The sequence below is a fragment of the Dermochelys coriacea genome, chromosome 9 (assembly GCF_009764565.3).
Source record: "Dermochelys coriacea isolate rDerCor1 chromosome 9, rDerCor1.pri.v4, whole genome shotgun sequence".
In the NCBI taxonomy this organism is placed as follows: domain Eukaryota; kingdom Metazoa; phylum Chordata; order Testudines; family Dermochelyidae; genus Dermochelys; species Dermochelys coriacea.
The window spans coordinates 78,879,420-78,893,705 of NC_050076.1; the positions used below are offsets into that span (position 1 = coordinate 78,879,420).

Genomic DNA, 14,286 nt, shown 5'->3' on the forward strand with positions numbered 1-14,286 from the left:
TAGACTCTTCTCTGTATATAGGTGAAAACTGTGACAAGTAGAAACTGCAATGAGAATGTTACGTAATGATTCAAATATAACGTTACAATCTATTTTAAAATACATTAAAGTATCTCATATCCTCAATCCCACATGGGGGATCTGAGATCTTGCCTTGCCCATTGGGCCAACAGTGGTGGGAGGATACATACATGCTCAAACCTCACAGTGGGAAGGACTGCATCATTCTTTGTTCTCTCCTAAGGCCATGCATAGGCTCTAGGAATCTATATTCAGCTCTCATCTGCTTTTAGAGTATCCATGTTCTATACAAGTCTGTGTATGTGTGTGTGTGTCTTTCAAATGAGTCCTTACACCTTAAGGTCTGGTCTTCTCGGGGTGGAGATTATCCTTGAATTTAAAGATGGAAAAAGCCCTGCTAGACCACCCAGTCCATCACTTGGGTACATGCAAACTAGTGCTTTGCCCAATCTAGTTTAAAATCATAAGTGATATAGACTCCACCTCTTCCCCAAGGGAGACTATTTTCCAGCCTGATACAACACACTGTTAGGAAATTGATGCTGATATTCAGACTTCATTTTCCCTTGAGAAAAATGTCATCCCATTCCTCCTACTTACACCCCCTTGTAACACCCTCCTACCCTTTGTGCCAAAACCTTTCAGATATTTGTACACCATTATCATTTATCTTGGTCATTGCTAACCCAAGCAAGATTGATCTCATTTTTTAAATGTTTCCATATAAATTTTGAAGCCCTGGTTCATTTGTTTGGCTCTTTTTTCTTTCAGTTTGTCAGTATCTTGTTAATAATGAGGTGCCCAGAAGTGAACACAATATTCCAGATGGATTCACATCAAGACATAAAGGATCACTGGTACTGCTCTGGTCTGTGATGACTGTATATTAAGCCTAAATTATATTGTCCTTTTTTGTTGCCTTATCTGTCATATTGAAACTCTTTTCTAATTTGCTGACCACTACCACTCCTAAAACTGTCTTGCTTTTACTGCATACTTGGTTTCTCCCTCCTTTGTGATGTGCGTTTTAGATTACTTTTCTCCTGGGTAGGTTAACTTATATTTTTTTCTACTAGGATCATTTTATTTTCTGCACATTTCTAAGAACATAAGAACAGCCATACCGGGTCAGACCAAAGTTCCATCTAGTCCAGTATCCTGTCTTCGGACAGTGGCCAATGCCAGGTGCCCCAGAGAGAATGAACAGAACAGGTAATCATATGGCCTAGACTACATGATTTGTATATAACCAGATTTTCTGAGTATTGTTTTATCTGCTCTTTATTGATAGTTATTTTTACAAATTCTTCCCTACTTCCTTGTCCAAACTTATTTTGTCTTGCTGAAAACAGATTAAAATAATGCATTCAGTATCTCTCATCCATTTGTGATCATTAGTTCAAACCTCATTAAAGACCTACTTTCTCTCTAGTACTCTTCCCCCAGTATATTGGCAAAAGTGTCTCTTAGGTCTTGATGCAAGAAAGCATCCTTATTCTGGACAGAATTTAAGCACATGTTCAATTCTCATGCAAGCCATCATGTGCTTAGAGCTGTATATGGATGAACTTCAGCATGTGCTAAGTGCTTTCCTGAATCATGGCCCTAGACCAGTGGTTCTCAACCGGGGTACACGTACCCTTGGGCGTACGCAGAGGTCTTCCAGGGGGGCACATCAGCTCATCTAGATATTTGCCTAGTTTTACAACAGGGTACATAAAAAGCACTAGCGAAGTCAGTGCAAACTAAAATTTCATACAGACAATGCTCAAATAAATTTGTTAGTCTCTAAGGTGCCACAAGTACTCCTTTTCTTTATACAGACAATGACTTGTTTTATACCGCTATATGAACTATACACTGACATGTAAGTGCAATATTTATATTCCAATAATTTTATTTTATAATTATATGGTAAACATGAGAAAGTAAGCAATTTTTCAATAATAGTGTGCTGTGATTTTTGTATTTTTATGTCTGATTTTGTAAGCAAGTAGTTTTTAAGTAAGGTGAAATGGGTAGAGTAGTCTGGAAAGATTGAGAACCACTGCCCTAGACTCCTTAATCCCTGTGACATTAGTCACTAATCTTATTTTATGCTGCCCTAATTTTTTCTCTGGAAACTCTAATAGACTATACTCTTGTTTGGTTGTCCTTTCTCATTTGCTTTCTCTGATATGGACATTTTTAATCTCAAAGCCATGAGTGACCCCTTGTGAAGCTGTCGATTCTTGTTTCTTGCATTCTTCTTTTTCAATAGAATTGTAACTAGCTGTGCCTTAATCATCCTGTCTCTGAAAACTGCTTATAGATTTTGATACTTCCTCCCATTGAACGTTATTCTCTAGATTTCTCATGTCCATAAAATATGCCTTGAATCTAATACCCTCATATTGCTGCTGCATTTGGTACCTCCTCCATTCTTTACTTTTGTGATTCAAGTAGCACATGACTACTCGTTCCAACGTTCAATGTTATTTTCACCTCTTCGCTTAGTTCCTCCCTAACACTCAGTAGATGATCCAGAAAGTTTTCTCTTGTGGTTGGAGTCTCTGGGCCAAATTCAGAGATGATGAATAAGGTGGTGTGGGTTAAGCTCCCTTAAATCTATCTACACCCACTCTATCAATGTGTAATTGGTATAACTTACATGGCAAGGAGCCAGGAAAAAGTGGACATTAACTTAGGATGTGGGCCATTTTAATTTACATCTTCTTCCAGTTAATCAGCATGTAAATTACATCATCTTCGATATCCAGCATATCCACGGGGAGGGTATCAGTAAGTCTCAAGGAGTCTTAATGCCAGAAAGTTTAAGTTACTGTAAGGGAAACTTATTTATATCACCTTACATCTCTGAATTTGGTCCTCTGGTTTTGGGTCATAGGTTTTCTGCTGCCTTTTTGGCTGGCTACACTTGTTATCTAGCAAGTACCTAGGTAGTCTGAATCTCCACAAGTCTTTTGTCCAGGAATGTTAAAAATCCCATGAAAGATGGTGGGGTTTATAAAGTGTACTGGTCCAAATTCACCTTCTGTCCTCTTTGTACATCATATGCCATGTCAAGCCCCTTTTGGAGAAGCTATATATTAGAGATGTGTGCTGTGATTCCTCTCGCTATATACCATTGACTGAAAAGTGACATTGGATCAAATGTACTGTGTGAATTATCACTAGAAGGGTTCAGGTGTGTTAGGTCCTACCCATTTCATCACAGAAAACAGCAACTGGGAAAAGTCCCATCTAGTTCATACTGTTGGGACCAGTTCAGGATGATTCCCTAAAGTGCTGTGTCTAAGTGAGCTTTAAATAACTCAAGCAATGGGCTTTCTCCATTTCCCTTGAGAGATTGACTGGAATAATTTACAGATTTAACAATTAAGCAGGTATGCAGCCTAAATTTTCTTTTGTTCAGTTTTATCACATTACTCCCTTACTATAAAATTCCTCAGGTAATTTAAATATGAAGTGATTTTGGAATATATTTCCTGATGCAGATCATTACTTGATGGGAAAATGTTTGTTCATTATGGGAAACAGAGGGGTACACAATGCTGGAGGAGATGGAGAGGCAAGTTACAGGAAAGCAGAGGTATGTCACAAGCATACTGGAGTCCATTGAAGTGTGTAAGGGAACTCCTTCCCTTCCCCTTTGGAATGAAGTAAAACATTTCAGGAATAATAGAAAGGCATTTGGGGGTGAACTCCCCCACTCTGTACCCAGGAATAGCAGTGGAGTTTTTTATTAGATTAAAAGGAGAGGAATGGTACAGGGCCATTGTGTGTATAGAATAGTGTGACACAGGACAGGTCCTAAACACAAACATTTTGAGAAACATGGCAATAAAGTTACAGCTCTATCTGTCCTTATAAATACCCTCTGGCTGTAGAAAAAGTTTCTGGATATGTGCAAGAGAAAATCCCCGGGGCTGGATTAAAGAGACTGCTCTGTTTTACAGACTTTGTGAAGAGGAGCTGAGACCCCCAAAAAACTCATTACTGATTCATATATATATATGAAAGATTCCAGGATTGTCACTGTGTGTCACTTTGAAGCCTAGTATATCTATTGAGTCAGTGTGAAGCAACAGAAACAGCTGTTGAGAGTTCTTTTTGTTCAGAATATCAGTAGGTTCAATTATCACTGGGATTTGAGGTGTTACCATTCACTTTTTAAGTTCTCAGCCATTTTGACTTTACAAATTAAATCTGTGTATCAGCAAGGTATGTCTCTATGTCATGTCAAGAGTACTAGATCACTGTGATATCAGAGGAAACTTAACCAATCACCACCCGTACTCAACAGCTAATTTGCATACAATGATTTTGTTGCTGTATGAAGGAGAATACACAGATGGCGGATTACTTCTTGGTCCAGTTGCCACACCCATGCGACAACACAGGCTTTTGACTACTAGTTTAATATATAAACCAGCTGTCCCGCCTCAAAACTTCATAGGCAAGAAGAACAGCCTTTTTCTGCCACAACAGCTGAGAACCGTCTACGTCCTGCATTGTTTCTTTTATATCTAACCTCCCCTATGCTGTACACATGCTGTGTACTTGTGTTTTTATCTGTATTCCATGCATATTTTTGCATCTGTGAAACATAAGTATACCTCTTACATAAAATTCTGTATTTGTGTTGTGTGTGTTTATATTTGCACCCCATGCACACGTGTTGCATCCATCCTCTTGGCATGGAATCTTTTAAGAATGGTCTCTCCTGATGTGTGGCATGTGAATCCTTTGGACAGGTGGGAGGGCTTGTTTCATCACAGCTTGAGCCTCTGATCTCTTACTATCATGGTAAAATGTATGAACTCTAGCTGTTGCTCCTAACAGGTAGTCCTGAGCCATGAGCTATCATAATGCTGTAGATAATGGAACACAACAAGTTGGTATCCACTTTTGGTTAATGAGGAGAATTGAAAATGTGGATGCTAAGTAAGTCACCAGGCTTCTCATTTATCCCTTTACTGTACTTAAACTTATTGGCTGAAGAAGCCACCAAATTGGAACTTCACAGACAGACCCTTAAACTCCCCCTTACCCCCGATTCCAATTTAGAACCCTCTTTTTTCCCACTGAAATGTATTGGTGTAAAGGACAAGGCTAGAGTGACCATATGTCCCATTTTTAAGCCCTGTCCTGGCTGTCCTGACTTTTTTGGCAAACGGGACAAATGCCAAGTTTTGTCAAAAAATGGGGTGCAGAGGAAAGTGACGAGGGGGAGGAGCAGCGATGCCAGCCCTGAGCAAGGGGGGAGGCAGGACTCGGGGAGGGGGTGCAGGCAGGGGTTGGGTGAGCAGTGATACCGGCTCCAGCCTGAGGCAGGCAGAGCGAACGATGAGCGGCGACACCAGCTCTGGTCTCATGCAAGGGGGGCAGGCAGGGCTGGAGCGAGCAGCTTGGGCCAGGCCCGCGCAATGTCCTGTTTTCTCTTTCAGAAATATGGTCACCCTAGACAAGGCCCCAAAGGTGTGTGAGTGGTCCCATGCTGCAGTGTGTGTCCAGTGGTAAAACTGCAAGTGAAGTTAAGAAGCAGAAAGGCAAAGAGAGTGAGAAAGCAAGGAAAGGATGATTTAATTCCCACCAGTGTTACCAAGAGACACTGGGCAGGACTTGATGGTGTTCATGAATATTAACTTCATTCACACTTTCAACTGCTTTTTAAATCCTGAGAAGGGCTTACAAAACTTTGGATTTTAAATGTCTTTTTCTGAGGAAGGGTGGGGATTCCATTTCATTAGCTGTACCTGCCCAATTAATTCGCTTCCTGGCAATTACTTATAAATCCTCACTCCTGCCCCCCAGCCAAATCAAAAATAGCAAATCTTTTCTATTTCTGCTAAATAATAGCTAACATCCTTTCCTTGGAGATGGTTCAGTTGTACTGTTCTCAGCCCAAAAGTGAGATTTTATTTTTTCCCAAGGGGAAAATTTAGCAGAAGTCATTCATTTTGAAGCAACAGTGAAGATACACTTTCTTGTTTCTGTGAACTCCTTTTCTCCCCTCTATGCCAGTGGTTCTCAAACTTTAGTAACCTGAGGACCCACATTTTGATTTAAAATTTTGCCATGGACTCCCAAGCCTCTCGCTTAGCCCCAGGCCCTGTCCCCACTCCACCCCTTCCTCCAAGGCCCCATCCTTGCCCCACCTCTTCCTGCCCCTCCTCTTTCCCACCTCTTTCCACTCCCTGGCATATAGGAGGGAGGGAGAGAGGGCGGGGGAGGAGTTGATCATTGGGGCCCGCGGACCCCTGGAGTACCCTCGCGGACGCCCAGGGCTTCGCAGACCCGTTTGAGAAATGCTGCTCGATGCAGAGAATTCTGATCTTTCACAGTTCAAATTTACATTGAAATAATCCTCCTTGAGCTCCAGTGCTTCTGCTTGGTTAGAGATATATGACTTTGCATTTGTCCATCTGACTGTCAGAAAAATTCCAGTAGCAGGAAAAATAGTAAAAATATGCTGTTAAGCTGCATATTAATATAGCACATGATACACAGCTATGTTTTTGTGTAGGTCATGTATTTATGGTCTTCGATAACAATAAAGATGTACCAGCTGGCCTTTGATTGCTTGTTAATGACCGATTGTACCTTAGGTCCTCATTTTCGGAAGTGCTGAGTATGCACAACTCCAGCTGAAATTAGTAAGATCAGCCAAAATTCAACACCTCTGAAAATCACACCTGTAATTTTCCTGGGTTATTTTGATATGCCAAGGCTGGCAGATACTGGTAAGTTCTATGGCTGCATGGTTTGAGATGGATATACCAAGTGCACATGGGTAGAAGAATGCACTGTTCAAAGACTGCTGGGAAGCACAAGCTGGCCCACTTTTTCTTCTCTTTCCCTTTAAAAAAACAAAACCTAATAAATATATATAAAAATTATTACTACAACATTAAGATTGAAATCTGCAGTGTTAAAATCAAAGTCAGGAAATGCCAAAGTTAATATACCAATGATAGTGCTAATTCAGCTAAATTGCAGAGATATAGTGTGAGCTAGCTCTGTTTTTCTTTGTAATTGCGTAGTTTCATACGGTACTGTGTATAATAAATATTAAGAGCCATCCACAAGATACAGGATGTGCAACACTCCAGATGTTCCTACCACTGCTGCTGGAATCCTAACTTTTGCATTTCTATAGATTGGCTTTTTCAGTGCACCCTTCATGTAATGTTAAATTACTTTCTTTAGAAATTATTCTGGTTCTGTTGGATCTATTTTCTCTTTCCATTGTTTATTCTTTTTCACAGGGATGTTTCTTAAGAATTCACCAGCTGCTTATTTCCTACCTGAAGTATCATCTTGTGACACCGGTCATCTCCATGGAAAACAATTGTGTTGTCATGTGCAGAGATTATTGGTCAGGAATACTTGATAAAAGTCTGCTAGTTTCCATGGGCACTTCATGCAGGTCAGGAAAAGTACAAAGTGCTAGTTTACTTCCCCCATTGCTTAGAACTGGGATATGCAAATGGAAAGAACGCAAAAAACAGATAACTTGTACCTGTTAAAGGTAAACTACTTCCTGGCACAAAGGACAAAGGGGTTATTAAGCTTGTTGTGACGTGTCTGATAAAATCTCTTGTAAATGTGTCTCTGTTCTTGATGTTATTCTTAATTTTCTGACTGGAAGAAATGATGGAAGACACAAGAGGAAGTCACTGATGCTGTAATGCAATTTTCTATTCTCAAGCCAACTTACTTAGAATAATTACTTTTGTTGCAATATAACTCATTGTTGGAAGTTATAAATCCTCCCACCTAAAGAGAAAATAACTCTTTCTTCTTTTCCCCCAACATTTTTCTTCTTTTCTGAATTGATACCAAATAAAAATGGTAAGTGGTCTCACTCATTAGCTTAAACTAAATCTACAATTTTAACTTGTGTTCAGGATTCTAGCTTTTCCTTAAGTGCCTAACATTAACTGATTTAGCTAGCATGGGAATGGGTAATACAAGACACTGCTATATCCCTGTGTTTTCAGGGAAATCTCTGCAGAGCTTCAGTTTATGAGTATTTTATCTTCCAGTTTGCAAATACCAAAGAATCTCAAACTAGGCTACTTCCAGGTTTGTTAAATGCCATACTTATAAGAGGCTAGAGTTTTGGCTTGAATGCTATCTGTTTTTAGCATTCAGCTCAACAGCAAAAAGAAGTGGCTCCACAGGTCTGCTGCTGCTTCTCCAAATTCAGGCCTGAAGTGTCATCTTTCTCACATTAACCATGTCTTAGGCAGATGTGAATCAATGAAAGATAACTTGCGAACTTTGCTTGAAGCATTTTCAAAACGAAGGAAGAAGTGAGGGAAAGAAAGCTCCCGCTTACTTCTTGCTCTGAAGGGACCCTCCCATTCTCTTAAGTGGAGAAATGGAGTTCTCTAGATTAGAAGAATATCTAAAGGAGAAAATGCCTGGAGGACTGTCTGCAGCCCAAGAGTTTGATTTAGTGCTGACAGCTGCTCATCTCTTCAACCATAGGACTGCAGCAGCAGCAACAGGAGGAAAAGCTGGGCCTGCAGCAATCTTTATAGACTCTCACTGAGGCATATCAGGCTATGGACAGAAAACAGGATGAGAGAACTGTCTTTCAGAGTCTGTTTATCTCTAACAATTAATAGGGACATCATACTTAAAAATCAAGGTGAGCCATTTCAAGCAAGAAGCAAGCTATGAATATGAACCTCTGAAGCCAAACAGTGAAGTTATTAGCCAGCAGGGGGAGATATTGGTCCATATTTGAATGCCGTAGCGGCCATGTCTCAGTAATTTAGCGGGGGAAAACCTAATACAGGAACCCTAGGGCAGTATTATTGGTATTGAAACACAGATAAAGATCAAAGTTGTACAAGAGTAACTGATGAAAACAACATATTACAAAAATAATCCCTTTTTTGTGAGAGAAGAAAAAACAAATTTATAAAATCCAAACCCAAATCCTAGGGCTCCGAGTACCATAATGTCCTTGAAATCATTCAAATACCACTCCAAAGTCAGAGAAAATCCAATCAAACGGAAAACCAAACAATTTTAATGCTCAAAACTCACAAACCCTTTGTAAAAACAATAAACTGTATGGCAGAAACCAAGAGTGACGGAGGCTCAGGCAAACCCAGAAATCATTAGATACATAGCAGGTAATCCACCCCACTTAGCACTATGACAGATTAATTTTAATCGGGATTTTATAATCATAATCCCAATGAAATAATGCGAACACACGGTACGCCTCCCCCCTCCCCTCCCCGTTTTAAAAGCAGGTTGTCTTGGACACGTCAATGGTATGTAAAGAAAGAAAGATGTCGCGTAAGGAAACAGCTGAACAATTCGCGGGGTTCTAGAACTTCTTTCGGACTTTTATTTTGTTTGTGTTGAACAGGACGATCGTGTTTTATGGGAAGACGTCTACTATCCGTGATTCAGCAGGGAGGGAGTAACGTTTGAGACCCTGTGGATAAAATGTTGTATTTAGTTTTACACCAGTAGAGAAGACGCAGAAACGTAACGGAATTATTCCCAGGGTGTGGCGAGGGAATGAGGGAGCACGGAAAGAATAACCCCACGCTGCCTGCCCCGGGAAAGAAACGGCTGAACGTCATAGAAGCGGGAGAGCTGCTGAGTAAAGAAGGGGCCACCGCAGAGCGGACCCCTCCGCAGTTTCTTCCAGCCGGCTCTTCAAAGAGCAGCACTGCTTGCAACACCTCCGAAGCGCTCTGCAGATCCCTGTCGAGTGGCTCAGAGACAGAGCAGCCTGTACATCAGATAAGGAGAAGGGGGACATTTCCGTCTGCAAACAGGGCTCGCCCCGCAGCCCTACTCTCACTCCGCGCTTCTCCTTTAACCGAACAGGGAGAGTCTCTTGCAATTCTTGAAAGCGAAGCGAGCCCTCTTTCCCCGCCTGCTAAGAACTGCACGGAGTGCGAGCATTTCGGGCCGGGGCTTTAAGTTATCTGGGTGCACCAAGCCTCTGTACCCAGGGCGGCTTCTCCTTTCCAGACCCCAGTGTTGTCCCCACACACTTCGCTTTGCAAGGGGGAGCGCCCGAGCCAGGAGCTGGAACCAGAATCCCTCGTGAAGCGCAGCAGCCGCCTACCCCCAATTATTGCCAAGGTTCTTGGCTCAACCAGTCTCCAGAGCAGGGAGAGGCTCGGCCTATGAGAAGGGCCCTAGCAAAGTCCTGCACAAGGATCCCCAGGCTGCAAAGGCTACAGCGCCCCAGAGCAGCTGATTCACTCCCCCCCCCCCCCCAGCTTCATCCCCCCTCTGCATTCCTCACACCTAGAGCCGCGCACCACCGCGCTGCCCCCTTCCCTCACATGCACCAACCCCAGCTCTGCGCGCCGGCAGCCGCACACATCCGCCCCAGCGGTCACTTCACGCGCCCGCTCCCGCTCCCGCTCCCTGGGCCAGCCCCTCTAGGGCCTCAAGCTAGCAGCCCCCACGCGCCGCCGCGGCTGCACCTCCCTTTAAGAGGCCGGGCTGCCCCGCCCCTCTCAGCCTGAGAGGCGGGGTGAGAGGCGAAGGCCCCACTATCCCGCGTCGCTATTGGTCGGCAAGGGGGGGTCTGGCTTTGCTGGTGCCTGCGCTGGGGAGTACAGAGAGTGGCGGGGCGGGCGGAGGCGCTGTGCAAGTTGGGCAGCGGGAGGGGAAGCGCTAAGCCGCCGGGACGGGACGGGCTGGGTCCGTGGAATTACAGTGTGGAGCCGGGAGTGCACGGGCGCGTCGAGCCTGGCGGGACCCGACAGCGGAGCCGGGAGACCCGCGGAGAGCTGGACTCCCGCCGAGGGGACCCTGAGGAGCTAATCCGGGGCGAGGCGCGGGGGGCCCCAGCTCGGAGAGACTAGCGCGTGCGGGAGAGGGACGGATTTCTCCCCGCGAACAGCCCGTGCCGCAGAGCCTGTCTGGGGGAGCCGTCGCAGCGGCGCGGGGCGCTCTGGATGCGGGCGGAGTGAGCCCTGCTGCCGGGGGACGCCAAGCCCAGGGGATGGGAGCGTGAAACCGCTGGGAACCAGGGCAGCGGCCGGCAGGATTTACAGCACCGGGAGGATTAGCGGCGCCCCGGCCCCGGCGCCCCCGGGCAAGGGGGAAGATGGCCCTGCCGGAGGGGCTCCCCAGTCTCTGCAAGTGGCTCCTGGGCGTCCTGCTCGCCATGTGCCGGCTCGCGGCGCCGGCCAAGAACCTGGAGCCGGTGTCCTGGAGCTCGGCCAACCCCAAGTACGTGCCGCATCTTCGGGTCCCCCATCGCCGCCGCGGGCGTCTCCCTTTCCTTTTACCAGGGGCCGGCTCTCCGGGGAGGGGGCATGGCAGCTTGGTCTGGGCGCAGGAGCTGGCGTCCAGGGCGAGGCAATCCCTTGGCAGCTCACGACAGGCGAGGGCCGTTCTGAGCCGGTTGAGCTCGCCCCGAGTCTGGTTGCCCGCTCCTGCCCCGGTGCTCTCCCCCGGGCGAGGGGCGCGGATCGAGCTGGGCTCGGCTGCTCGGGATGGCAGACGAAGCTGTCATGTTTCTGCGGGTCGCCGCGCAGCCTTCCCTCCTTCCCCGGCCCTTTGAAGTGTCCGGCGAACGCGTCTGGAGTCTCCGCTGCATCTGCTGGGGAAGCTCGTGGGAGGAGAGAGAAATTCCAGAAGTTTAAAGCGGGCCCCGGTGCTTAAATCGGGCCCGTTGGGCTGTAACGTGGTTCGGAGTTCAGCGTTGCTCCCGCGGACTTTGCCTCCCCTTGGCCGATCCTGCCTAAAGGGCCGGCCCCATTGTGTCTGATTTCTTCTTTTCCCCCAAATACACAGCTCTGCCTTGATCTAGCGTTTAGAGAGGGGGGAAGATGACATGCACCAGGTTTTTAAATAGACTAAAATGAATATTTTATTAGCTTTTCTAGCTCTGGATAATCTAGGGTTTCATCTCGTCCACGGAAACCCATTTAGGAAACTGGCAAGGCATCCCGCTGGGGACTCCGTAGGTAACACACACATACGCAAATGGACATAAATGATTTATAGGGCGAGGCAAGAGCCCGAAGTGATCACTGATGAAGCATTTTCTCTCTCTCTTAGATGAATTTAAACACACAAATTTTTACTTTTATTCTCCCTTACCCCCTCTATTAGGCTATCTGACTTTATAAAGCTACATCTATTTACTTAATCTTACGGTCCTAATAATGCATTTACTATTCTAATCAATCATAACCTGGGGGAGATGCCCCCTGACTATCTTCTTGAAGAAGGGTGGAAAGACTGCTGATATGCCCTTGCCTCTTAGAGAAATACCATAGGTCCCTTATTTAGGAACAATGTTAATATGAAACAAGCATGTACAATATATCAGTAAAAGAAGATTTTACTTATCTAATTTGATTTTTCAATTCATGCTGGTGGGACAGTTAATACAGTGGGAGAAGAACATCTCTCTCCCTCCGCTCAAATGGTTCAAGAAGTACAATATTGGAGTCCCATCTGTTTCTTTTATGCCAGTCTGTGTTCAGTCCCAAGCTCTAGGCATTACTTTTCTACAGGAGAATATTCCAGTTTTTGGATGTGCCCAATTAAAGTGGTGTAGAAATATTGTATTTTTAAATCTTGCATCTCACTTAATTGCTGTTGTTCAAATATTTTTGTGGGAGTGTCTCTTTTATTTCACGAGGATTCCCTGGCTGCATTTAAAACATTAGCCAAATTGTTCCTTCTTTTTGCAGTTTTATGACCACACTTCCACAAGATTTCCCCCCTTCCCCCCCCTTTTCTCAGGGGAAATCGGTGTTGGCAAAAGTGGCATGGCAGTGGGGTACATTTCTTTTTATTTGTCATGCAGACTTTCTCCAGATCTTTGAACCTTTAAGTGTATTAGAATATTTCTAAATAGAATGGACAAAATCAAATTTTAATGGCGCTCAAGGGATTTCAAGTTGAATTTGGATTCCAAATTTTAGTGTCCCTCTTTTGCCAGTTACTTGTAAAATGTAATAGCTATATTTGGAGATTGGGTTTGGTTTTTTTTTTTGCTTGTTAAAAATAGGTTACTGATAATCTTACTACTTAAGCTGTAGGTATTGGTCTGGAATTGCCAGCAGATGGCTTTCAATTCATATGTTTTGTGAAAACTTGGGCTAGAGGCAAAAGAACTGGAGGTTAATATATCAAAACCTCATCACATCTCTGTCAGTTTTATGCCAAAACAATGTTCCCTTTTCACAAAAAATTGGATGAGAACTTTCTTTCTTTCTTTCTTTCTTTCTCTTTTTAATGTGTGAACTTACAACTTTCTGGCTGCTTTTGCAGATACAGATGAGATCTTGGAATGCATCAAGTTATTTGCAGTCTTAACAAGACTTAAGTTTTATTGCGAATAGGATTTCTGTTGATATCTTTATTAGATCATCTAAAAGTAATCTATGCTTTTTACCCCTGTCTTTAGAACGGCACAGATTGCCTCTCCATTGTGCTAGGTTCTGATTGACTCTAGGCCCACTCTCCATTTTTTTTTCCTTCCTCCCCTACTGTGCTAGTCTGTAAAGGATTTTTTAACACATTTTGACCAATGGGCAAATATTAAAAACTAGCCTCTGGTTTCTATCATTTACTTGAACTCTGCAAGCTGGTTCCAGGGAGACCTCTGCCTGCAGTTCGCATTCCCATTGACAACAGGAGCCAGCATCCAGGGATATCAGTTGGCTTCACAAGAGAATATTGTAAACTTTGGTGCCAACCTTTATTTAATAATGCCTCTGGCTGGCACCTAGTAGCACATACCATCTTTAGGTGATCTAGGATACACAGACATGGTAAACACATTACACCTAGTTGTAGAAATTTTACTCTTTATATATACTTTAATAAAATACCAGATATGCTCATCTGCCTGCTTCTTTGGAGCAGATCCTCAAATTGTCCTTGATTCTAAAATGGCTTGGAAGTACTATTTTCTGAGTCAAAAGCTGGTCTTCCTTTGCTCCTGGAAAATTTATTGTTGCCTGTTTGTTTTACTTGGTGTAAAGTGGTAGGCACTTTCCTATCTGTTTCTGTAAATGTCTTTGTTTGGAAACGTTTGTTGTTCAGAACCTAGTGGAACATGTTGCCTCTTGGTAAATTGTTTTTCATTTATATTTAAGGCACCCAGAGGCTGTTAGACATGAGTTGCCTGTAAATTAAAGATTAATAGTTTTGTCTTACCAGTTCAGTACTGGTGTACTTTGATGTGGAAAGGCTGGTACGGCTTGTTAAAAAAGTAGATATTTTTTGAAGATTTCTGAGAGG

At 43.8% G+C, this 14,286-nt stretch overlaps 1 protein-coding gene across 1 annotated transcript in view; it reads left to right on the plus strand.

The window, feature by feature from the left end:
* Positions 1 to 10,617: 10,617 nt before the first annotated feature.
* The window catches only part of EFNB1 (ephrin B1), a 130,060-nt gene continuing 126,391 nt past the window's right edge, over positions 10,618 to 14,286 (plus strand). Inside the window, exon 1 of the mRNA XM_038417098.2 lies at positions 10,618 to 11,253. Coding sequence (XP_038273026.1) covers positions 11,129 to 11,253 — 125 coding nt within the window. The 5' untranslated portion in view covers positions 10,618 to 11,128. The remainder of the gene's footprint in view (positions 11,254 to 14,286) is intronic.